Source organism: Mya arenaria, chromosome 13 (genome assembly GCF_026914265.1).
Source record: "Mya arenaria isolate MELC-2E11 chromosome 13, ASM2691426v1".
Classification (NCBI taxonomy): Eukaryota; Metazoa; Mollusca; class Bivalvia; order Myida; family Myidae; genus Mya; species Mya arenaria.
In genome coordinates, this window is record NC_069134.1 from 68,420,901 (window position 1) to 68,445,661 (window position 24,761).

The following is a 24,761-nucleotide window of genomic DNA, read 5'->3' on the forward strand; positions in this document are numbered from 1 at the left end:
TTTTACTTGTGAATGTTAATTGATGGGCGGATAGATTCCAATAAAACAAGACATGAAGAGTTTATTTTGCAAAGATTTAAAAGTTATTCGTAACATTAATTTAAGAATGGGTTCAAAGAATCTATGGATCTTAATTTTGGTGTTTATTTTAAAAGAAGGTAAGTTACCAACGCCATTGTAATTGCTTGAATTCAAAATAATGCGAAAAAACTTGGCTTAATCATTCTCTTAAATATTAATATAACGACACAGGGTGTATGCTGTTTATAGAAACGTTAAAAGTATCTTTTCAATATCAATAATGAAATGTGTTTAAAATAAAAAATGAAATAGCTGACATTAATATTCAAACTTGGACTTATATTAGTTTATAGAGATATAGTTTGATTTTAGTTTTTAAAGAATTTCTGACGGTTATATCAATATTTTCAGGTGTAGTTTTTTCATTTTTACAATGATTATGTTTGAAAATGATTTAGTAGTATCTGACCTTATAATATCGTGAGGGGTTCCATACTGTTTTAGGTTACACACTACTTTTTAACTTCCCATACATTCGATGCAAACAGACCAGACTTTATATTGGAAATAATGCCAATTTTAGCGTTTTACGTATATGACTACCATACATTTCCTTAATATTCAAGTCCAAACCAATGAAAAACAACAAAAAAGATATATCTACTAAGAATATTCACCTACTTTGAAATTTGCACCTGGCCGGAAGACAGCAACTTTTTTCTCTGAGTGCAGGTATTGGACTGAATTTAAATTATAACAAACAAAAAGTTGGTGTACACGCAGGATTCAACAAAATGTCAATCTGAAGTAGCATTCTCAATCTTAAATAAAGAGAGGTATCATGGTCTACATTTTGTTATTTGGATTTAGTTATTACGTAATTTTACAGTCATATCTTTTTTTTGTGGTCGATGCAGGGAAAGGAACCGGTGCTTTTGTTTATCCTAACTTTCTTAACATTTCAAGTTTTACCCGGGGACTTAAAGACAAAATAATTCATAATGTGACATTTGAAATTAAGTGTTTACAAGGTCTGACTATGTTCTTTGTTGGTAAACGAAAATAAAAGTTCTGTTCTATTCTATATTTCTTATGAGCACTGTCTGCTTTCGTTCTTGTGCTCGTACTATTGATAATTATACAATTATACAACTTTCCGCAGATTTATTATTAACGTATGATACTACTATGCATTACCAACATAACTCACCTTTCTGAATATGCACAAGATCAAAAATAAAAAGCAAACGGAAACGCTTAGAAATCAAGCTGTAAAAGAAAAACTGTTAATGAAAATCACAGTTGCAATATAAGCACCTAAATTAAAAGAATTCAAACAAATCACTTTGATAAATCTTCAATGGTTCTATACAACTTGTATAAAAACACTGATTCTAGGAAAAATATCATCAGTGGCATAGACTTAACAGAGATACCGACATTCTATTATTTTCATAATTGTTTCTTTTCAAAGGATCTGATGCCAACGATGATTGTAAGTACATGTATAATTTTCCCTACTGCTCTTAATGATATCCAATCAGACACATGCTCTTCGTAGAATTAAAGAAACTATACTGTACTTGTTTGCACACAACAAAAGTCACCTCTTGAAAATGTAAGCATTTGCAACCATGTTGATACTATATAGTACATTACTCTCAAATTATTTTATCTGCTGTGTTTAGATTTATCTGGTAGGAAAGATATCCCCCTCCACCCAAAAAGAACCCCTTGATAACAATACATGCACACATTGTTGCTGCTTTACCAACCATGAAGGTTTATCATATGCCATGATATGCTTGTAAATTATTGGTATATTGACTTATATGGTACATTTTTCATCACATATCATGTCTTGAGAGTGTTGGATTGCACGTTTTATCGTCCTTTGATAAGACAAAAAAATCACTATCCGGAAAAGGTGTTAACAGGGGGCTTTTAGGGTAAACCTAAAAGTATATTATAATAATTTCTAGCGAAATGTTGCATTTTGGTCGTACGTTATTATTATTTTCTGATATTGAAATAAAAAGTAAACTTGGACCCTTTGTTGTTGTTGTTTGTTTGTTTGCTTGTTTGTTTTTTTATATAGGGGGGCGGGGGGTGGAGGGGCCACCGGGGTAGCCCCGGATTCGCTTGTGGTATGTATATATATTTGACTCAGTAATGAAGTCTTATACTTAACTCAATAAGGAAGTTATTATACACTGTTGTTTTTTAGTTTTAAAAGTACGCACGAGCAAAGTCATTAGGAAACATTGATAACGTTAAAGGACATTAACACTATTTCTCACTAATTTTGTATTAAGTGATTACCTTCTTTATGAATATTCATCTTTTATCAACATTAGATGAAACAATTTTAAAATAATTGTTTGTTTCCTATTACACAGCTCCAAAATGGGTAGGTCGGGATTTTGTGTAGTAAAACTTTGTCTGTACAAATTATCATTGACTCTCTTCAGATCAGCCCCCAATGCGTCTGAAATTACGTGAACTAGCGCGCTAGATATTAAAATAATGCATTGAGGTGTCTTTTAAATCATAAATTAACCTAAAATATGATACCAAAGCGATAGCAATAACAACATAAGAGTATGTATGAAAAAGTAACGGAAGCTCTGGAAACCGGGAACAAACACCTTTTGTTACGTCACACCTTTTATCAATCTGACATAAACAAGTCAGGATGGTAATGATACACATAAGGTTCTATTGGGAAGGTCGAGAACCCGGTAGCAAACGTTGTTTTCATACGCCTCAGCTTCTGTTAATCCGTGATCAGAGTATGGTAAATCTGTTTTATTTGCTTTCAGTCTTAATTGGCAAACTCTTCGCTGGCAGCTGTTAACAAATCATGACCAAACCGATCCATAGTTGTTTTGTATATGAAATAAGATTTGATTGTAAACAGTACCTGTCTTTTTTCATAGCCTCCTCGGAAGAGGAAGTAATATGCACGGAGCCATGGACGCAAATCTACCGCTCATGCGTCTACATCAGCACCATTTTAAAGACCCAATCGGAAGCAGCTGCCACGTGCGACACAATGGGAGGTTATCTGCTTGTGATTAGTGAAGTTAAAGAACGAGTAAGTGCATATTGTTAAATAAAATAAATAAATGTGTTGCCTGTGTCTGTTATTCGCAAATGAATGGATGCTGTAGAAAATGCATGGAATCAAACAGTGTGTAAACCTTAACAAGTAGTATATGTATGTTAACCAGTTGTGTGCTATTGTTAACGAATAGAGAGTGACTGCTTTTATCGAATAGTACCTGTCCGTTAACAAAAAGTGTGCGTCTGTTATTAAAAACTGATTGTCTGTTAACGAAAAGTATGTATTTGTCAACAAATAGTGCGTGTCTGTTATCGAAAAGTGAGGGTCTATTAACTAAATTGTATGTTTGTTTTTGAATAATGTGTGTATGTTATACTAATAATAATAATAATAATAATATCTTTATTTTAAGAAGGTGACATATTAAGATCATGTACAAAACTACAGAATCTTATTTTCGATATGGCCCTCTGAAACAGAATGAAAATATGGCAAATAATCATAAGACAAACATGAAGACGATGCTAACAACGATGACGATGATGATGATGATTATAAGTATGCTGTTGATGCTGACGATAATGATGCATATGATGACATGATGATGATGTTGAATCAATATTAGACAGATACTCTCAGTTAAATATAATTATGAATAAAACATCACAATTAAAACATCGAATAGCATGTGTCTATTCTCAAAACGTATGTGTCTGTTAGTAAAACATTCGTGGTTGTTATCATAGCATTTTTGTTTGTTATCGAAACAGTTGTGTCTGTTATCGAAACAGTTGTGTCTGTTAACGAGAAGTTTCATCTTGAATCAAATACTGTGTCTTTTATTGAGTAGTATGAGTCTGTTATCGAAACATTTCTATCTGTTATTAAAAAATGAGTGTTTTTGTATCGAATAGTGTGTGTGTGTGTGTGTGTGTGTGTGTGTGTGTGTGTGTGCGTGCGTGTGCGCGTGTGCGTGCGTGCGTGCGTGCGTGTGCGTGCGTGTATACGTGCTTGATAAGTGAGTAACTTATAATTTGTTTGCTGTTATCTATTTTGCGTATCTGTAATGAAATTGTTTGCGAATAGTGCATGTCTGTTAAACAATAATGTACGTCTGTTTTCGGATAATGTGTGTCTTTCCTTAATTGTCATATGTTATTATGTTTTGGTCTTTCGTGTTTAAAATAGCCCATATTTTATTGCAGACTCGTATAGTTGCTGAATTGTTGACAGTATTTCCCCTGCGACAGTCGAAGAAACACCACCACTGGTGGGTGGGGCTAGAGCTTGATGCCGAAACCGCACAATGGAAGTGGGTTAGTGACGAAGAATTTAGCCAGAAACTAACGTAAGTAGCTTTACGTATTTTAAGGGTTTGCTTTTAGATTTAAGATAGGAAAGAATTACGATTTATGATAACTAGTTATACACCGATTATTCTTCCTCTTTTCTTTCTCAAAGGCAAAGGTCATATTCGGCGGTCAATACATGACACAAGACATATGCGTCCAAATGCAGCTAAAGAAAGGTTAAAGAATAAGTTTTGTCTTGGATTATTATAAAAAAATCGTTTGTGGAAACAATTAAATTGTTTATATTATCATTATTAATATATTATTATTGTTGATATTTCATAAAGACGTACAACCAGCGATTGCCTTATGTATGTACAACTTTCACATTCTGACTGGAAACAACATCAACGCCACCACCACCACTAACAACAACAACAACAACAACAACAACAACAACAACGATAACATTAACAACATCAATCAACAACACAACTTTAAAACAAGAACAATAACAACAACAAAGCAACAACAATAGCAGCAACAATAATAACAACAACAGCAGCAACAACCAAAACAATAGACCATAATATGCCATATAAATATTTACTACAGTGAGTGGGCCCCGTCGGGGTCACCGGGGAAGGAGAAATGTGCTGTGTTCGACTACGATTGGAATCTTAGGGATAAAAACTGTTCTATTGAACACCAATTTATCTGTGAACAAAACCGTACAGGTAAATACGGGAAATCCAATATTTAATTCGCGATTGTTTATAAATTATTTTTTGAACTTGTTGCTTGGTAGCATGCGAAAAAAAACAAAAAAACCTTTGTATGAAGCCTTCAAATCAGGATATAACTGTACAATTTCAAAAGGTCAGAAATCAGATTAAACATATATTAACTTAATAAAAATGTATGTTACTTAATCATATATATATGTACATATCGTTTGGTATTTCAGGTTACTTTTTCTAACTATGCAATGACGGATTTGTCATCAATTAATGATCTGTGTTCCTGCCAAAAAAAAATGTAAATTGACTTCAAATAATGATTTGATATTACTGAAATTACAAAAACAGCATCAAATACAGCATTTCAGTCCATAGACTATAGACTTTTAGTAATCAATCACCTGTAGCCGTAATATTTCTTAATCTTTCACAAACCCAGATATATCTTTCTTTCTATAAATTAAAAGCTTTAACAACCACAGCCGCCACGATAGCTCCCTCCACTACAGTGGCACCAGTCATCACCACTGAGGAGATGGTCACGGAACAAGAATCCACTTCTGATGAAAAAGAAATCGTAACAGAGCGGACCATGCAGCCGACAACTCAGTACATGACACCCGATGTCGGTCCCAACCAGACGACGCGTAACCACACGGATGAACCGACGGAACTTCCGGACGTCAGCAAGCAGATAAGCGTTACACCGCGACCCGACGGCGACACCAGCAGCACACAGGATCCTGGCGTTTCGACTACAGGTAAACCGGTTGTGACGGATGCTGAGAACCAGGGGACGACTTCAAGTGGTGAAAGAGGCTCAAATGCAACACGGACGCCACCAGACCCTAAACTGTCTACAAGCAAAATCAATCTGCCAGTGCCGCCTGGAGAGGAAGAAAGGGAAGCTGAATTGGACAAATTTAAGGTATGTTTACCGTACAATAAAAATTTAACACGTCTTAAAAGTACAAAGGTTGACAAAACGATACCGCAAGTTTAAATACTAGTAACAAAGGCACTCAAACGGGTTTATCATTTTTGTCAATTCTACTGTCTACATGTAGTTCTAAATTTATATCAAAAGCTAAACATTCAATATAACATGACCATATACAATTATCAACCCTTATTGCACTTTGAAATGAGAAACCTATTGTCTGCCTCGACAGGGCTGTTACGCAGTGAACTACGAGAGCACGTGCCCGCCCGTACAGGCGTTTGGCATCTTGTGGCCGCGCTCCAGCCACGGACCCGTGCAGGTCCAGTGTGAACACGGTATTTTACGTGATTATATAGTATCTCTATTTCACGCCCTTACCCTTTCCTTCCAAGATAGCCTGGAACCTTTCGTACATAAAGTTGTATGTCATGAATGATTAAATTTATGATAAAAAGTATGATCAGACATGTTTTCATGATTGTACAAATAACAACTTGTTTACATTTACATAGGAAATGCAATGTGGCACTGTTCTCGGAACCAAGTTGTGTGCTGGCGAGGGGAACCAAATGTTCAACAGTGTACTTCACAGGCTGTCCAGAGTCTTACCAGACAGGTAACAGTTTTCTTATTATGTGCAAACAAGGTACTAAATGTATCTGTCTCTTTGGCTGAGGCTTTATATATAGAATAAAATGTATCCCTCATGTCCTGCCGATGAGTGATGTATAGTACCAAATGTATCCGTCGTGTCGTGCCGAGGCGTGATATATAGCACCAAATGTATCCGTCGTGTCCTGGCGAGGCGAGATATATAGTACAAAATGCATCCCTCGTGGCGTGCCGAGGCGTGATATATAGTACCAAATGTATCCCTCGTGTCATGCAGAGGCGTGATGTATAGTACCAAATGTATCCCTCGTGTCCCGCCGAGGCGTGATATATAGCACCAAATGTATTCCTTGTGTCCTGCCCAGGCGTGATATATAGTACCAAATGTATCCCTCGTGTCCTGCCGAGGCGTGATATATAGTACAAAATGTATCCCTCGTGTCCTGTTGAGCGGTGATATATGGTACCAAATGTATCCTTAAAGTCCTGTAGAACCGTGATATATGGTACCAAATGTATCCCTCTTGTCCTGCTGAGGCGTGATATATAGCACCAACTGTATCCCTCGTGTCATGCCGAGGCGTGATATATAGTACCAAATGTGTCCCTCGTGTCATGCCGAGGCGTGATATAGCAGCAAATGTGTCCCTTGTGTCATGCCGAGGCGTAATTTATAGCACCAACTGTGTCCCTCGTGTCATGCATGACGAGGCGTGATATATAGCACAAGCTGTTTCCCTCGTGTCATGCCGAGTCATGATATATAGTACCATATGTGTCCCTTGTGTCTTTCCGAGGCATGATATATAGCACCAAATATGTCCCTCGTGTCATGCCGAGGCACGATATATAGTACCAAATGTGTCCCTCGTGTCCAGCCAAGGCGTGATATATAGTACCAAATTTATCCCTCGTGTCCTGCTGAGACGTGATATATAGCACCAAATGTATCCCTCGTGTTCTGCTGAGGCGTGATATATAGAACCAAATGCATCCCTCGTATCCTGTCGAGGCGTGTTATATAGCACCAAATGTGTCCCTCGTGTCCTGTCGAGGCATGATATATAGTACCAAATGTATCCCTCGTATCCTGCCGAGGCGTGATATATAGCACCAAATGTATCCCTCGTATCCTGCCGAGGAGTAATATATAATCCCAAATGTATCCCTCGTGTACTGCCCAGGGGTGATATATTGTACCAAATGTATCCCTCTTGTCCTGCTGAGGCGTGATATATAGCACTAAATGTATCCCTTGTGTCCTGCTGAGGCGTGACATATAACACCAAATGTATCCCTCGTGTCCTGCCGAGACGTGATATATAGTACCAAATGTATCTCTCGTATCCTGCCGAGGCATGAAATATAGTACCAAATGTATCCCCCGTGTCCTGCCGAGGCGTGATATATAGTACCAAATGAGTCCCTTTTGTGTGGCCTATGCGTGTGTTATGTTTGTCAGTTTACCAAAAAAAAGGCAAAGGTTTGTTCATTGGCAAAAGTTTATCACTGGTGTGATGGAACATTAATGGTATTGTTTACTTATTATCAAGGCGATCCCGGTTCGAATCTCATTCCAGGCTTTGGAAAAAATGTGAAAACATGGGAAAAAATACTGTAATAAAGTGTATAAGAATTCTGGAATTAATCTCGTTTGGTCTATGAATAATTCTTTAGATTTAGTTAATGATTTTGAAAATAGACGGTATAAAGTCTCAGTACTTAATACTTATGACTTTTCAACGCTCTATACATCTATTCCACAATCTTTAGTTACAAACAAATTGACTTCTCTTATCGAAAAAACTTTTGCGAGGGAGAAAACTACTTACATGGCAGTTAATGTTTAAAAGGCTTTTTTTTCTAATGATCGCTCAGATAAATATATCTTACCATTGGACATGCACAGATGTCATTGAAGTTTTAAATTTTGTACTCAATAATTATTTTCTTAAATTTGATAAATGTTTATATAAGCAAACTATTTGAATTTCAATGGGTGCCAATTATGCACCTTTACCTGCAGAACTCTTTTTATACTGCTATGAAAGTGAATATATGTTAAAATTATTTAAGTCTGGAGATCTAGCTCTTGTTGAAAAATTCAATAGCACGTTTAGATATATTGATGATATTCTAAGTTTAGATAATCCTGTGTTTACAGATAACATTCATTCGATATACCCTTCACAATTGCAACTTAATAAATCTAATACATCCTTTTTAAAAGCATCCTATTTAGATTTGCAACTAGAAGTAAAGGAAGATATATTGAGCATCAATCTTTATGATAAACGTGATGATTTTAATTTTAAAATAATTAATTACCCTTCTTTAGATGGTGATGTTCCTATTTCACCATAATATGGTGTTTTTATTGCACAGTTGATACGATTTGTTAGAATATGTACAGATGTAAAAAAATCAGCTCTCGCAGTAAACTTATGACGCAAAAACTTCTAAAACAGGGTTACAGATATTTTAAATTAAGGAAAACTTTCTCAAAATTTGGTCATTATAATCTCATAGTCATTATAATCTCATATCAAAGTACAATAGTAGTCTTAAATCGCTCATTGCTGATAGTATTGCTCATCCCGATGTTTATGGTGATGTTTTAAAGAAAATTCGTAAAATTAAAATGTTTCCAGCATGTAGTTGGGCAGATAGACGGAATGAATTACTTGGATTTTATTTAAACCGTGGATATAAAGGCAATATTTTGAAGAGCACTTGCCTTCTTGTTTTTGAAGATAAATACCTGAAACAAAATATTGGGTTGAATATAGCATCCTTTCATAACTAAACTTTCATTGCTTTGATTTTTATGAAGAATTTGCTAATTCATGTTATCTATAAAACCTTTTTTGGCGAACACGTGTTGACTGACTCCGAGTGCTTTGGCTGTGACTTAATTTTCCTTAAATATTTAACGTTTTCAAATCATTTGGAAGGAGAGAATAGCATATAAAAGTCGCTTTTATTTTTAATAATGTTTTTCTTTATTTGTTCCCAGTTTTAGTACAATGATGCTTTTTATTATGAAACTCTATGATCACACAGTTTTAAACCTTTTATTTAATAAGGCACACTGTGTGTGATGTTTTTGGTTTCTAACGATGACTGCATCGTATCGTTAAAAAGTATTTACATTAGGTGCTCTGAATTGTTTCCCTCCGTCTGCAGATAGAGTTGGGATCTCTAATCATAGAAGTACTTGGGGTTTTCTCTCTTCGTTTTTTATTATTATTTGTTTTATTGATAAGTTTCCTCAAGTTAATGCATACTTTGATAAGATTTACCTTTTGCGTTTTATCTTTATTAAGGATTGTTGGGATAAGAGTGAGGTGTGTGCACATAAACTGGTTTAAACTCCCAGTAAATTTACATTTAACTGACTGTTCCAAGGCGGTACCTAACAATTATTGATAAACATACCAATTATATATATATATATATATATATATATATATATATATATATATATATATATAGTATTTATGCACAGTACTGTTTGTAGAGTTTTGTGCTGTTCTATGTTTCTTGTTTGTGATTTTGTGTTCTATTTCTTTACGTTTATGTTTAAACTTTTTGCTACTGAGCATGTTTCTGCAGCCTTTTGCATAAATATTTTGGCGCATGTGAGTTTGGCTAGTGGTCACCAAGTCGGTCACGTGGGTTTTCCCTGGATACTTCGGTTTCCCCTAAAACACAAGACCACACACTCGCGCAACATCTTGCTAGGGTGACGACTTCGGAATAGTTATCATAACTTTCTTAACAAGCAAAATATATAATGTTTAAACTGACATGCCCTATGTCTTCACATTAATGCAGAACCTCAACACCTAATGCTTTTTCTACATGCAGTTATTGTGAGGGTGTCTGCTGTAGGATGACGATACGAAAACATGTGAAAATCGTTTGTGATAAACGCATTTCAAACTTGATTTACTCGATGAATGTTGTTTAGTTCGTTTATCAAATATAATAATAGAGAAATCAATGTATTTAACAATGAGTGTTGCTTCATTTAACTCCGTCTGATATCAAGAATATACTGGTTATTTGCAACGCTGCATAATTCTGCTGATTGTGAAAGTAATGCATGCATGCAACAGCTATAGATCCCCCGGTAAAATGTCTTAAATGTTCATGTCTGCCGAATCTGTTGTTTCATAAAGTTGCATTATACAATTAAATGCATTTGTAGATCTAGATGAATTAGTGGCTTGGTTAATGTACTTCCGGCGTACACGATTTAATCATTAGACGCTGCAGTTTTCCATTATTTTACGGACGCTTTCAGTGATTGAGAAATCTAAAAATGCATTAAATGCAATGCCATATCCTATTATCTTAACTCCTTTCCAAACATTATTCAATAATTATATAAACTGTTTTTAACAATTTCTGACAAATAACTCGTATGTTTGTGCTTTCTTCATGTTATGGCCTTCATTACCGTTCGTGTTAGCCGGAAATTGGAATTGAGGGAGTTTGTCAATCCCGCAACCACTGTGCCAATCTGCATTTAGAAATAAATTCATAGAAACCCTGGCATTCCTTTGAGTATGTGTCCCATAAAGCATCAGAGACGTGATTTACACAGTCTTTTGTTTTGGTATTGATTTAAAAATGCACATTTGTTGTATTCTTTATTTTCAGAGCGAATCGTTTCTGGAGGAACCCTGTAACACAGAGGCGGCGCTCGCGTTCACCGGAAGTTTGGCGGCCGCGGGCGAAATCCCGGCCATGTCTGAACAGGATCTCTACCAGACGACCGTCCTCTTGGAGACGGCTGGTCGCGCAAAGCCCAACAACGCATCACAGGCAAAAACCATCATAAAGGTATTCATTTAGTGTGTAACTTCAATATTTAACATTCAGACCATGCAGTAGTAGGGTTGCTTTAGTTCATTACCAGATAGTCCTGTTGTTTACGATGGTGGTTATGGTGGTGGTTATGGTGGAGGTGGTACTGCTACTGCTGCTTCTACTACTACTGCTGCTGCTGCTCCTGCTGCTGCTGCTACTATTGCATCGGAACTTCTGCAATCATATTGAATCCACAGTTTTTGAAATGTAATAATGCTCATTTTAGGACATCCTAAAGTGTGGAAGCGGTCTTGTCGCCAATGATAAGAAGAGCACGTGGGCGGGAATGGAGCCGGCGTCACAACGGATCGTTGCCGCCTCCCTCATGCGTTCCGTCGAGAACGTGACTTTGGCGATGGCGGCAACGTTCACGGAACCCGGGGTTCAGACGATTGAGGACGAGAACATAGGTAACATTTCAAAGTTGAAAGGTGATGTTCTTATACTTAAGCGACGTGGTGTTTGGTAAATTAGGTAAACGCAGGGAACAATGTGTTAAGAAATCAATTCAACTAGGGTTGTTGGTTTTATAAAACGATTTCCTGACGGTCAACAGTATTTCATTTCTTATTTCAGCGTCAATGTTAAAAGCTTGCCATGACCATCGGAACGGTTACACAAATATATTATTAAATAACAAATTGGAAGTGTTTCCATGTAGAGATGACTAAAATTTGTACATATAATACACGCTAAATATATGTATGGAATCGTCTGATTTTAGCGGCTGAAGTGCACGTGTTGTCAATGGCGAACACGCTTCCAGGGGAGAGAAATGTGAAGTTTCATAGGGAGGACAACTCTTTCTACATACCCGAGGAAGATTTATTAGCTCATAGCTCAGGTATGGTCAAATAAAGTTTAAAATAAACCTGAAAATATATTTCATATTTGTTTAAGTTCACGAAAAGGTTGTGAAGAAATGTTTAAATATTTAATGTGGTATTTTTAACTTTTTATTTTTGAAATGGAAATGGCTGATATAGAATAAGAAATATAATGTTGAAAGTAATACCATATTTGTTGTTTTTAGAAACTCTTACAGCCAATTACATAAACATGTACAACATGGTTGGCATTTTTAAGTATAAGATCCCTCTTTTATTAAAATAAACATAATCTGCAATTCAATTCGGCGTTTCGCGGGCGGTATTTCTCGAGTATCGAACATTTGGCGAACTGTTGGAACCACAGCAATCAGCTGATGTGAGGTCAGAGCGTCGTGTGGCCAGCCGCGTGTTGAGCGCCACTCTCGGAGGAACTGAGGGGCAGGTGAAGCTGACAGAACCAGTTATAATAGCATTTAAAACGGAAAAGGTATGTTGGTATATGCCAGTCGTAGCTACACCGTTAAACCAAGCATAGGGTTACATTCCGACGGAGAAATTCCATTTCATGAGAGAACCGCTTTAAATCAAATAAGAAAACGACCCAGACAACATGTAGTTTGAATTTACCAACTATTTATATGTTTCTACCTGAGATTATCCTTTAAGCGCAATATATATTATTTTAATTTCTATATTGTAGATGCTAGCTAGTCTTTTTGGTGTATTAGATATCTTTCTTCCACATACCAAGTGTATAACCATGCATAAGCGTATCCAGGTGAGTGCGCGTCCCCCATAACCGCAACAAATTGTCCAAGTGTGCATTTTATTTCAATATAAGAAAACAATAAGATCAAAATACGCCCGAAATGCACCATTTTGGATCATCACTTTGGATAAGAAACTGTTCAATCTTTCGTTGGGTCCGGTATACTTGCAAACACCCATGCCAACACCTTAGTACATAACAATATCGGTTATGAGGAAGGGGCGAAGGTCAAAAGGTTACGCCCATAGGTAACTCTCCTCCTACGTCTAATTCTGTATTCGTCCCTGTCATGGGAACTGTGGTGCACTAATGATAAACATTTTTACTTGGTACGCAGGTAGACGGGGTTGAGCGATACCAACAGAAATGTTCTTTTTGGAACTATAGCCTTGGTTTCACGGGCTCCTGGTCCCAGAAGGGCTGTGCCCTGGACAAAACTAACAATACCCACACGTTTTGTCGCTGTGACCACCTCACCAGTTTCGCCGTTCTCATGGACATCCATAAAACAGAGGTATTCAAACGTACTTCTATTCCTTTATATCGCGCTCTCATTCGTCGCGGCGGCAGGTGAGCACATTTGCGTTGAATTAAGCACTGCTTACAACATGTTGCAAAAACATACAATTGGATCATCTCTCTTTTAAATGGATATGCTAATCTGTCTTTAAAGATAGTTACACTCATCTGACTTAAATAAACTATATAATAATATGTTTCTAATATCATATGTTAACAACTTTTCATATATAATGTGATCATATGTTTCTAGTTACCCATATAATCATTCGTCTCGAATAACCTAAATGCTTATCTGTCTATAATAGCATACATGCATATGACCATCTGTCTATGGAAAATATCATCATGTGACTCTAATAACGTATTTGACCATCTGAATCTGATTAAGTATATGAATACATGTCTCTAAAAGCAAATGTAATCATTTGTCTCAAATAACAAATGTATATGATCGTTTGAGTGTTATACCTAATATGATCATCTGACTTTTACAACCCATACAATCATCTGTCATTAGATTAAGGGTGCACATACGGTGGTCCTGTCATACATCACCTACGCCGGGATCATCATCTCTGTCATTTGCTGTTTCTTCAGCTGGCTTACTTTTGTCTGTCTCAGGTAAATAATTTATCCACATAGCTCAGTAAAAATGATTTTAACCTCAGTTAAACAAATGATATATACACTTCAGGTACACAATTGATCCATATGACTCGAGTAAACAAATGATCCATCATATAGCTTAGGTGAAAAATTGATCCATTATTGAGTTAAACAATTGATCCATATACCTCAGGGAAACAATTGATCCATACATCTTAAGTTAACAATAAAGCCATATACATCAGGTAAACAATTGATCCATATACCACAGGTAAACAATTGATCCATCTACCTCATTGAAACAACTGATCAATATACCTCAAGTAAAAAATTATCGATATACCTCAAGTTAACAATTTACCCATATGCCTAAAGGAAACTATTGATCCGTATACCTCAGTAAAACAATTTATCCATAAACTTCAAGTACACAATTAACCCATATGCATCAGGGAAACAATTTATCCATATACCTCAGGTAAACAATTGATCCATGTACCGCAGTGAAACAATTGATCCATATACCTCAGGGAAACAACTGATCCATATACCTCAGGTAAGAAAAAATGATCCAGACACCTCAAGTAAACAATTAATTCATATACCTCAGGTAAACAATTGATCCACATTCCTCATGGAAACAATTGATCCATAAACCTCAGGTAAACAATTGATCCATATACCTCAGGTAAACAATTGATCCACATACCTCAAGGAAACAATTGATCCATATACCTCAGGGAAACACTTGATCCATATACCTCAGGTAAACAATTGATCCATATACCTCAGGTAAATAATTGATCCATAAACTTCAAGGCAACAATTGATCCATATACCTAAAGGAAACAATTGATCCATATACCTCAGGTAAACAATTGATCAATAACCCTCAATGAAACAATTTATTCATAAACCTCAGGTAAACAATTGATCCATAATCTTCAACGAAACAATTGAAACAAATATGCCTCAGGGAAACAAATACTCCATATACCTCAGGTAAACAGTTGATCCATATACCTCAGGGAAACGAATGATCCATATTCCCCAGGTAAACAGTTGATCCATATACCTCAAGGAAACAATTAATCAATATACCTCATGTAAACAGTTGATCCATATACCTCAAGAAAACAATTGATCCATATACCTCAAGGAAACAATTAATCCATATACCTCTAGGAAACAATTGATCCATACACCTCAGGGAAAGAATTAATCCACATACGTCAGGTAAAAAATTAACCCAAGCGAAAAGAAGAATTTTTTTAAATTTAGGGATTATTTCTATCGTGTTTGGTAATAATGTCCACTTCCTGTACACTTGTGTAAGGATTCAACCCTTTGGATATTTAAGTTAGGAAAATGCTTAATAAAATATGGTTTCACATGTGGTTCTTTGTGGTTCCCTGTTTGGTAAATGTGAACACTTCATTGTGACAGTGGCCAAATACATTTGTTTATTAGAGAACAACAATATGTTACCGGTTATAAAATTAATTAAACCTTTTGTAGAAGTCCTGAATGCATGACGTTTTAGTACGCAATACTTCGAATGTTCAGGAGATATGATGTTGCTAACGAGTCCGAATGTGGTTATGACTTCATTTGATTTATACCCAAGCATAATAGAATAATTGTTATTGTTTTATACAATTGCTTGCCTAACCAGATAGCTTTCGTAGACGTTTATCCTAAGATCTTAAATCTCTTAATTAAAAGAAAATATCCCAGAGAATGCATTTTCTTGGACAATTGTTTACAATGCAGTCTAAGGTATGTGTTAAAGGTTCCTAGAAAAGGCCAGTCTTTGTGCATACTGTACCGGGCAGGGTTAATATGAATATGTTAGTGAAAATGAGTATAACGACTAGCAACCCGATTCTAATTGATTTAACTAAAGCATGGTAGACACCAACTTTCTTGCCTTATAAACTAACACGTGACATTTGCTGCATGAGTGGTTTTCATTTTACAGTTGCCGCTTCATCAAAGGACATCGTAGCAGCGCCGACGAGCGGGGTAACAGTGGCGGTAGTAACTATGCAGGCTCCGCCTCTCGGTACGGTTTACTTCATATTTAATCGAATGACTGTCTTAATTGTAGAATTTATATGCATGCAACAGCAAATTAAACCAATCATTCAAAAAGTAACTATTTTATTGAAAAGACCTGTGTTTCTTGAAGTCATGGATTATTTTGAATAATATTTTCATGATTTAAAAACTGTTTCGAACAACTTATTTGTTTTAGACTACTGGATGCCTCAGTTGTCAGTGTTCTTCTTTACTTACAACTTACTCATTTCATGTATAAGGAAGTTAAGTAACTTAAGAGCAAACACTTTATCTAACCTCTTAGCGTGTACACTATAACAATCGTCTGTCAAGTTGTTATCAAGTGGTTTGTAGTACCCTGCCTTTCCTTTTTCATGGGCATGCATGAGTTAAACGGCGCTAGTAATCATTTGCTTAAATAATATAATTACGAAACCGTACTCACTTCTTTCTGTATTAAGAACACACGTTATATTGCAAACCTCTACCCCATAATCTCCGTACCGGCCAACTTTGTTTCAGATCCGTTAACGGGGAGCGGAACTCAATCCACAAACATCTCGTGTTCGCGATCTTCGTGGCGGAAATCCTCTTCCTTGCTGGTATACAGAGGACGGATGATAAGGTATGTACAAGAATAGAGGGTCAAAAGGGATATTGTAGTATAGTTGCCTGCCTTTCATCCAAAAGGTTGTGGGTTCGATCCCTGCCAGGTCAAGAGTGATATAGTGGTATAATCGTCCGCCCCTCATCGAAAAGGTCATGGAATCGATCCCCGCCTGGTGGAGAATGATATAGCGGTTTAGTTATCCGCAGCTCATTAGAGCGGTTCTTGGATTCGATATACGCCAGGTCGAGAATGACAGAGTGTTAAATGAGTCCGCCTCCTACCCAAGAGGTTATGGGTTCGATCACAATATGGGGAACTTGTGCATGACTTCTCAAAATGAACACCAGTTCTGGTTTCTACAAAGGTAAAGGAATCGATCGTGTTTCTAAAACCAGTTTTCGTCACGTGCAAAAATGCCTGTTTACATTCAGTTGTATTTGAATGATTTATATCTGCGAACGATCCAAACTTATGTTACTGTTTGTACCAAAGACTTTCAGTTTCAGATAGTATGTAATGCCAAATTTGTGACAATTGACATAAACTATGTGTCTTAGGAAATGGTGGCGAACTGGCGATGTCCGTTGAATTGTCATGGCATGCCGATTTAAGGTCTAGTTTAAAGGCCTAGTTTGAGGAATGTTTGGCATAATACTCCCCTGCTGTGCATCTCCTGCTAATTGCTCTGATGTCACCATAGGGGCCAATTTCATGTGTGTTCGTTTATTGGCTGAGGGCCATTTAGGGCCCATTTTTATAATAAAACATCCCAAACTACACAGCAGGATTCTCAGATTGAAGATCTGATAAGACAATTATGCAATAAGATTAAGATTAATTAACAGAGGTTGTGTTGTACAAATACAGGGAAGGGGTGGGGGGGGGGGTAACTTATAGAAGGCTTAAACTAGGCCTTTAAGAAATGTTTGGCATGGTGATTCCGTACTGTGCATCTCTTGTTAATTGCCCTTGTGTCACAGCAGGGGCGATTTCCTGTGAATTTGTTTATTCACTTTGGGCTATTTAAAGTTGACGACACTTTTAGAATAGATAATCTCATTGTCTCACAAATACATTACTAAATCTTGTTTAAACAAAATGCATTGGCAATACATTCCAATCATGTTGTACACGTGTGTATTATAAATCATATGTATAGGCTTTATTTTATACAACGTAGTATTCTCAATATTCTAAAGCACTGCTATAATAAATTTAATATAATTTGTAAAAGTGAACAAATATACTAGTATGATATTAAGATGTTTTTTGTTTTATTTCTAATAAATCTACCATTTCTTAAAAGTCCTGCAGGACATTCAGATCTGAGATCTGATAGAAAGTTTAGGGCAATAAAGATTAAGTTAAAGGGGGGGGGCACACTTATAGAAGGCTTAAAAAACTTTAAGAAGGCTGAAAATAGGCCTTTAAGGTCACTCGTTAGTTTGTGTCAGGCTCCTTGTCAGATCAATGGGGACAAACAAAGCTTTCTCAACTTAAATATTTCTACAAGTAATCGTTTAACAGATTTTCTGAAATGACGTCATATTTAAGATCGCGTGTGCGGTGATCGCGGGCGTGCTGCACTTCTTCTTCACATCAAGCTTTTTCTGGATGCTTCTTGAGGGTATCCACATTCTCTTCATGCTCGTCCAGGTGTTTGATGCCGCCAGGTCAAGGGTCAAATACTACTATCTCGTCGGATATGGTACGTATCCTTGTAAATTGTATACTACAATTGTACCATCTCGTCGGATAGCGAACGTATCGAGGCAGACCAAGAATCAAATACTACCATCTATATTTATGCAAAAAGCTACAGAAACATGCTCAGTAGCGAAAAGTTTAAAGATAAACCCGGTTTAGTGGCAATGGGCAAACGCCAAAGACATAGAACACAAAATCACAAACAAGAAACATAGAACAGCACAAAATTCTACAAACAGCACAGTGCATAAATACTATATATATATATATAAGAAAATAATTGGTATGCTTATCAAGAATTGTTAGGTACCGCCTTGGAACAGTCAGTAAAATGTAAATTTACTGGTGGTTTAAACCAGTTTATGTGCACAAACCTCACTCTTATCCCAATAATCCTTAATAAAGATAAAACGCAAATGGTAAATCTTACCAAATATAGTCGGATATGGTACTTTCCGGGGTAAAATACTTCAACCTCGTCGAATATAGTATGTATCGTGTTAGGTCAAGTGTCAAATACTTCATTCTTGTCGTCTTATGGTACGTACCTTGGTAAAATACTACTATCTCGTCGTATATGGTACGTACCGTGGTAGAATACAACTTCTTCGTCGGATTTGGTACGAACTTTGGTCAAATAGAACTACCTCATCGGATATGGTACGGTTCGTAGCAGGTCAAACACTACCATCAAGTCGGATGTGACGTGTGGCCAAAACACTAATTCCTCGTCGGGTGTAATACGTATCGTGGCCGTTTAAATAATACTACCTCGTTGGGTACGGACGTAATTTTCTCGGTTTGAATAATGTATATCAGTAATCTATATATAAATATAAATATATATAGCTAACACATATAAAATAGCAATGTTTTTTATAATTAAGTTTACGTATGAGCAAATAATTTGATTTCATTATGCAAATGTTTTGTTATTTTTCAGGATTTCCACTTTTAATTGTTGGAATATCTGCTATAGTTTATCATGATGGATATGATACTGAGAAATAGTGAGTTGTTTATTCCTAACAATCATCTTTACAACAACATGGATTTAAATGAGTTGTTTCATTGTACAAAAGAAAATGTGTATTGTAATATATTAGTATTTGACTTACCTAATATGGCGGTTCCTTTTGCAGTTGCTGGTTGACATCGGACAGAAAGTTTTTATGGAGCTTCGCCGGTCCCGTAGCATTTATTTTACTCGTACGTATGTTGAAAAGTAGCTGTTGTTGTTTTTGTTGTTATTGTTCTGGTTTGATACCGTTTGAAAATAAGTCTTCGTAAATAATTTTAGCACTTTTCAAACTAATTTGGACTGTTATTCAGTCTTTATACCCCCGACAAACGAAGTTTGAGGGAGTATATTGGAGTAACCTGTTGAATAGTCGACCGTTACATTTTCCTTTTTCGAAGTAAAACTTAAAAACTACTGAATGGAATTGAATTAAACTTCATACGAAAGTAAAGCACAACGAGCAGAAGTGCAGTGAAGAAGAACCATAACTTCCCGTTGCTACTTTTCTTGTCCGGAGCATAATTTGAAAACTACTGGATGTAATTTTATTAAACCACATACGATGGTAAAGCGAGGATTGCAGTGTACAAGAACCATAGCTCTATTTATGCTTATCGCAGAGTTACTGTCCTTTGTTACCTTGTCTTGTTTGGAGCATAACTTTAAAACAGCCTGATAGAAATCATCAAAAATTCATACAATGATAGAACATAACGAGAGAAAGTGTAATGTTCAAGAACCATACCTATATTTCAGCTAACTACACAATTAATCCCCTTTGTTACATCTATATCCTATATTATGATAATTGTAAGGAACAAAAGCCCGTTTGACATTTAAAAGTAGTAACAAAAGGTGTGTACATGTTATTTTTGTTAGAGAGTTGTTCTATGAACTGTTGTTACATTCGCTTAACATTACTTTTACATTCCTATACTTCTTGGTGGGATTTCCAATTCGGATAAACAGTTGGTATTTTTCTTCCATATTGCAGGTTAACCTGTTGATATTGATATACGCCATGACAGCGGTGTGTAAACATTCAGAGTATGTTTTCACGAAGGACAAGTCTCCGACAGGAAACATAAGGTCGGTAGTTAATCAGTATGTATGATTATGAAATAATAAGTGTGACTGCAATAAGCCAGGTATGTAGATATAATATATATAATATGCATATTACAGGGTATTCGGACACATATATGTTTCAATGCAGTCTTAGACCATCCTTAAAGTCAAACCCAGGATCGTATATGAAGCTTTGCTTTGTTTCTTTGGTTAAAATAGAATTCACAACCTTTGGAATTTAGTAGATATATCACAAATCTCTGAGTCCTGTCCCCATTCATAAAAAAGGGAGAAAATATATATGTACTATACTAATTTCAGCTGATTCAAAGCAAATGAGGCTCGAGTTCGTTCGTCCTATCGATATAAATACAAATGCAAAAACATGTGTCTGCATGATACTATAGAAAACGTTTTATTTGTATAAAGAAAAAATGCTTTCACAGAGATTCGCTTGAGCCTGCATTGATCCATTTAAACATTGGTTTATTTTACGTTTCGTCGAAAAAACAACAACAACAGTTTCAATATGAATATGCATTGCTTATTTCAGAATTTCTTGAAGAAAATAAATTTATTCTAGACAGGTTCTTTTTCAATTAAATGTAAAAAATATATTGTAAAACCTGAAATGTAAATGATGTGATACATTCTCACCGCACTTTCAGCGCTTTGGTTTTAACATTTGTTCCTGTTTTCAAGCAACCTTTCAAGCAATATGCACCGTAAGAAAAAAGTGTTTATGTCAACACGCCACAAGAGATACCTTCAATGTTTACACTTGTGCATGTCGATATGGTCATTCATTTGGTGGTGTTTATTTGATTGCGATGTACGCCAACAGTTTTGCTTTTTTTGTGGACTGTCCACCTACCTTCACCATATTTACAACCGTATATGTCATGCCAAGGTGTGGCTTAACGAATTAGGCCAGTCTTTGAAGCGTGTCTCGGAATTCGGAAGCCTAATTTACCGGCCGCCCTCGTGAACAAAGCTGAGTTTTGGAAAGAACGCCATGTTGATAAAGATCCCAATAAAAATGGTGTCATGAAACAAGTTTTTCGTGGGCTGTAACATCTTATTGTTAAATCCAACGCCCTACTTTTCTTGTGGACGAACCCAAGAGCAAAAGCAGAGCATCAGTTTAAGAGGCCCGGTGTCGATTTGACCTTATCGATCTTAACCATATTTAATTCCTTTTTTCAGGGTGTGGATCCAAGGAGCCTTGGCTCTTGAAGTGCTGCTTGGCCTCACTTGGGTGTTCGGCTATTTCTATATCAGTGAGGAGGCCCTTCCATTCGCATACCTCTTCACCATTTTCAACTCCCTCCAGGGCCTATTCATCTTCGTATTCCACTGTGTACTCAATAAAAAGGTAGAAGTCTTGTAAAAGCAATAAACATACCTGTTTTTTTTTTCTTAATTTGATTTGTCGTATCGTTTAACATTACATATCGTTGCGTTGTATTTGGTTTGTAGTTATGAAGGTCTAAATTAATTTGTTTAACATAGAGTATAAGTCCCGGTATTGCTTATGTATGCCTATTATGCCAGTTATGGTTCCATTATAATACCTACCGGTCAGCAGCCAATTTCATAAAAACGGTTTTCAGTTTAGTCAAAGTTATCCATAATGTTTAGTCGTTGGTCATTATTTAGCCAATAATAACTACTATGCAATCAAATCAGTTTAGTGAGTCAACTGGCCGAAAAGTAACCTGAGGACACTTTATCAAAGTGTAATTCAATTGGCTGTTATTCATTTGATAATTTAATACTTGAACATACAACTTTGCATCTCTCTGAAGGGCCAACGATCCCTTTAATGCACATGTATAGCATACACTTGTCGTCTCAGATCCGCAAGGAATACAAGCGATTTATCAACTTCAAGCGGAGGCCGACGTCCAGCGGTACCCACTCCACCAAGGCGAACACTTCCGGTCACTCAAGCGGCCTCCAGCTCCACCACCGCTCGGAGCCAGGCTTCTCCGACGACTCTAAAACCGCCAACGGCAAGGACCACTGCACGTCCAGTGATGCGTGAACGTCCGGGTCCAGGTGTCACGAGGACCAAATTACATGATAATTATTTACTCGCCACGTGCATGATAATGACACGTTGTCTATGTTGTTGTAAATCATACCTTTATGAATTGACTCGTTAACAAACCACGTGTGACTCGTGCATGATTATGACACATAGTCTATGTTGTTGTAAATCATACCTGTATGCGTTGACTCTTTAACACACAGCGTGCGCTTCGTGCAATAAGAGAATTGTGGATTAAAAGTGACGGCATGTTAAATACATTCAAATATGGATGAGGATCCGCAAAAGTTCATGAAGAAATTACTCTGAAAATAAAATATTCGTATGGATATATGGACGGAACTTCTTGCCAAGCTTAACTGTGTGTTTTATTTAAAAACTGATAATTATGTACCGGTGTCTCAATATTTAATGTGCTTGTTCAATATTGTGTGGATCAATTTTGTTTGTTCAAAGAATGCTAAGAAAGCAATGCTTAACTAGTGCTGGGGCGAGTTGCTATGTTGTACCTTGGACGCATTTTGTTCCTAGGAGCGATCTTGTACCTAGGATGCATTTTGTTCCTAGGAGCGATCATGTACCTAGGACGCATTTTGTTCCTAGGAGCGATCATGTACCTAGAACGCATTTTGTTCTAAAAAGCGATCATGTACCTAGGAAGTATTTCATACAGAAGCGATCTTGTACCTGGGAGCGATCTTGTGTAGGAGGTATTTTGTATCTAGGAGCGATCTTGTTACCAAGGAGGTATTTTGTACCTAGGAGTGGTGTTGTACCTAGGAGGTATTTTGTACCTTAGAGCGATGTTGTACCTAGGAGGTATTTTGTACCTTGGAGCGATGTTGTACCTAGGAGGTATTTTGTACCTTAGAGCGATGTTGTACCTAGGAGGTATTTTGTACCTTGGAGCGATGTTGTACCTAGGAGGTATGTTGTACCTTAGAGCGATGTTGTACCTAGGAGGTACTTTGTACCTTGGAGCGATGTTGTACCTAGGAGGTATTTTGTACCTTAGAGCGATTTTGTACCAATGAGGTATTTTGTATCTAGGAGCGATATTTTACCTAGGAGCGATATTGTATTTAGGAGGTTTATTGTACCTAGGGGCGATGTTGTACGTAGAAATGTGATAATTGTGATTGTTTACAATGCAATAATCGTGTTGAATTACCCTCTTAAAGTACAAATTCGCTTTAAGGGTTCTTCAAGAACCTTTGATATATTCTATTTTAAATCGAAGTTGAACTCATATAAACGCTGTGATATCACTCAGTGTAAAGTCATTTCAGCACACTTTTTGTTTGATACTTATCTTAAAGTATATACTTTTATCTGTATCGACATGCTTCAAAAGCAATAAACTCATTAAAAGCAATGTCTTGTTACAGTATTTCCTAACAAAGAAGTGTCCAAACTTGTAGTCACTAGTCGCCGTACAAAACATAGGCTTATGATAACAGTCATATAGTCCAGCAGTGTACTTGAACAAGAGTAGTTATAATGAAATATGGGATACAAATTGACTTAATTTTTACCCTTACAGATGAAGAAAGTTCACTCACAATGATGCTTTTAGATATCAAAATATTATTGTATTAAAGATTTTATATATTATACTTTTGTGCAAAAAATGAGTCCAGTGAAGGAAAGGGACATTTTCCAGTAATGCGACTCATTAGCAGTTAATTGTAGCTATTTTTCATATTTGTTTCATTTTGTTTTTGCATGTAATGATATAACTTTGATTTTTGGTCCAATCACTTGGTTTAATATCGTTTAAAGTTGATAATTAAAAAAAACTCCCATGACAGGACTCTTTACTGCTAACGACTTTTTATACTTAAAACAACCTTCAATACATGTATACTTATAATACTATAAATTATTAACATTTGGAATGTTAAACATTTGCATAGGTTTTAAGACCATTCTAAAAACACATATTATTACAATAAGATTCA

General features: G+C 36.3%; 1 protein-coding gene across 1 annotated transcript; it reads left to right on the forward strand.

The window, feature by feature from the left end:
* On the forward strand, positions 1-24,175 carry LOC128214766 (adhesion G protein-coupled receptor L2-like). Its single transcript, XM_052921405.1, has 21 exons — positions 1-158; positions 2,961-3,118; positions 4,294-4,436; positions 4,996-5,117; positions 5,603-6,048; positions 6,293-6,398; positions 6,576-6,679; positions 11,344-11,526; positions 11,780-11,963; positions 12,278-12,398; positions 12,687-12,870; positions 13,490-13,666; positions 14,192-14,295; positions 16,262-16,345; positions 16,864-16,966; positions 18,506-18,659; positions 19,602-19,668; positions 19,801-19,867; positions 20,674-20,768; positions 21,954-22,122; positions 22,606-24,175. Exons 1-21 carry the CDS (start codon positions 53-55, stop codon positions 22,792-22,794), a joined length of 3,066 nt encoding a protein of 1,021 aa, XP_052777365.1. The 5' UTR covers positions 1-52; the 3' UTR covers positions 22,795-24,175.
* The last annotated feature ends 586 nt before the right edge of the window (positions 24,176-24,761 follow it).

Bases quoted from the DNA above. Each gene is read 5' to 3' on its own strand.
- LOC128214766 (XM_052921405.1), top strand. From the start codon at position 53: ATGAAGAGTTTATTTTGCAAAGATTTAAAAGTTATTCGTAACATTAAT. The intron at 6,680-11,343 runs GTAACAGTTTTC...CTTTATTTTCAG, and splicing joins TCCAGAGTCTTACCAGACAG to AGCGAATCGTTTCTGGAGGA. The intron at 13,667-14,191 runs GTATTCAAACGT...ATCTGTCATTAG, and splicing joins TGGACATCCATAAAACAGAG to ATTAAGGGTGCACATACGGT.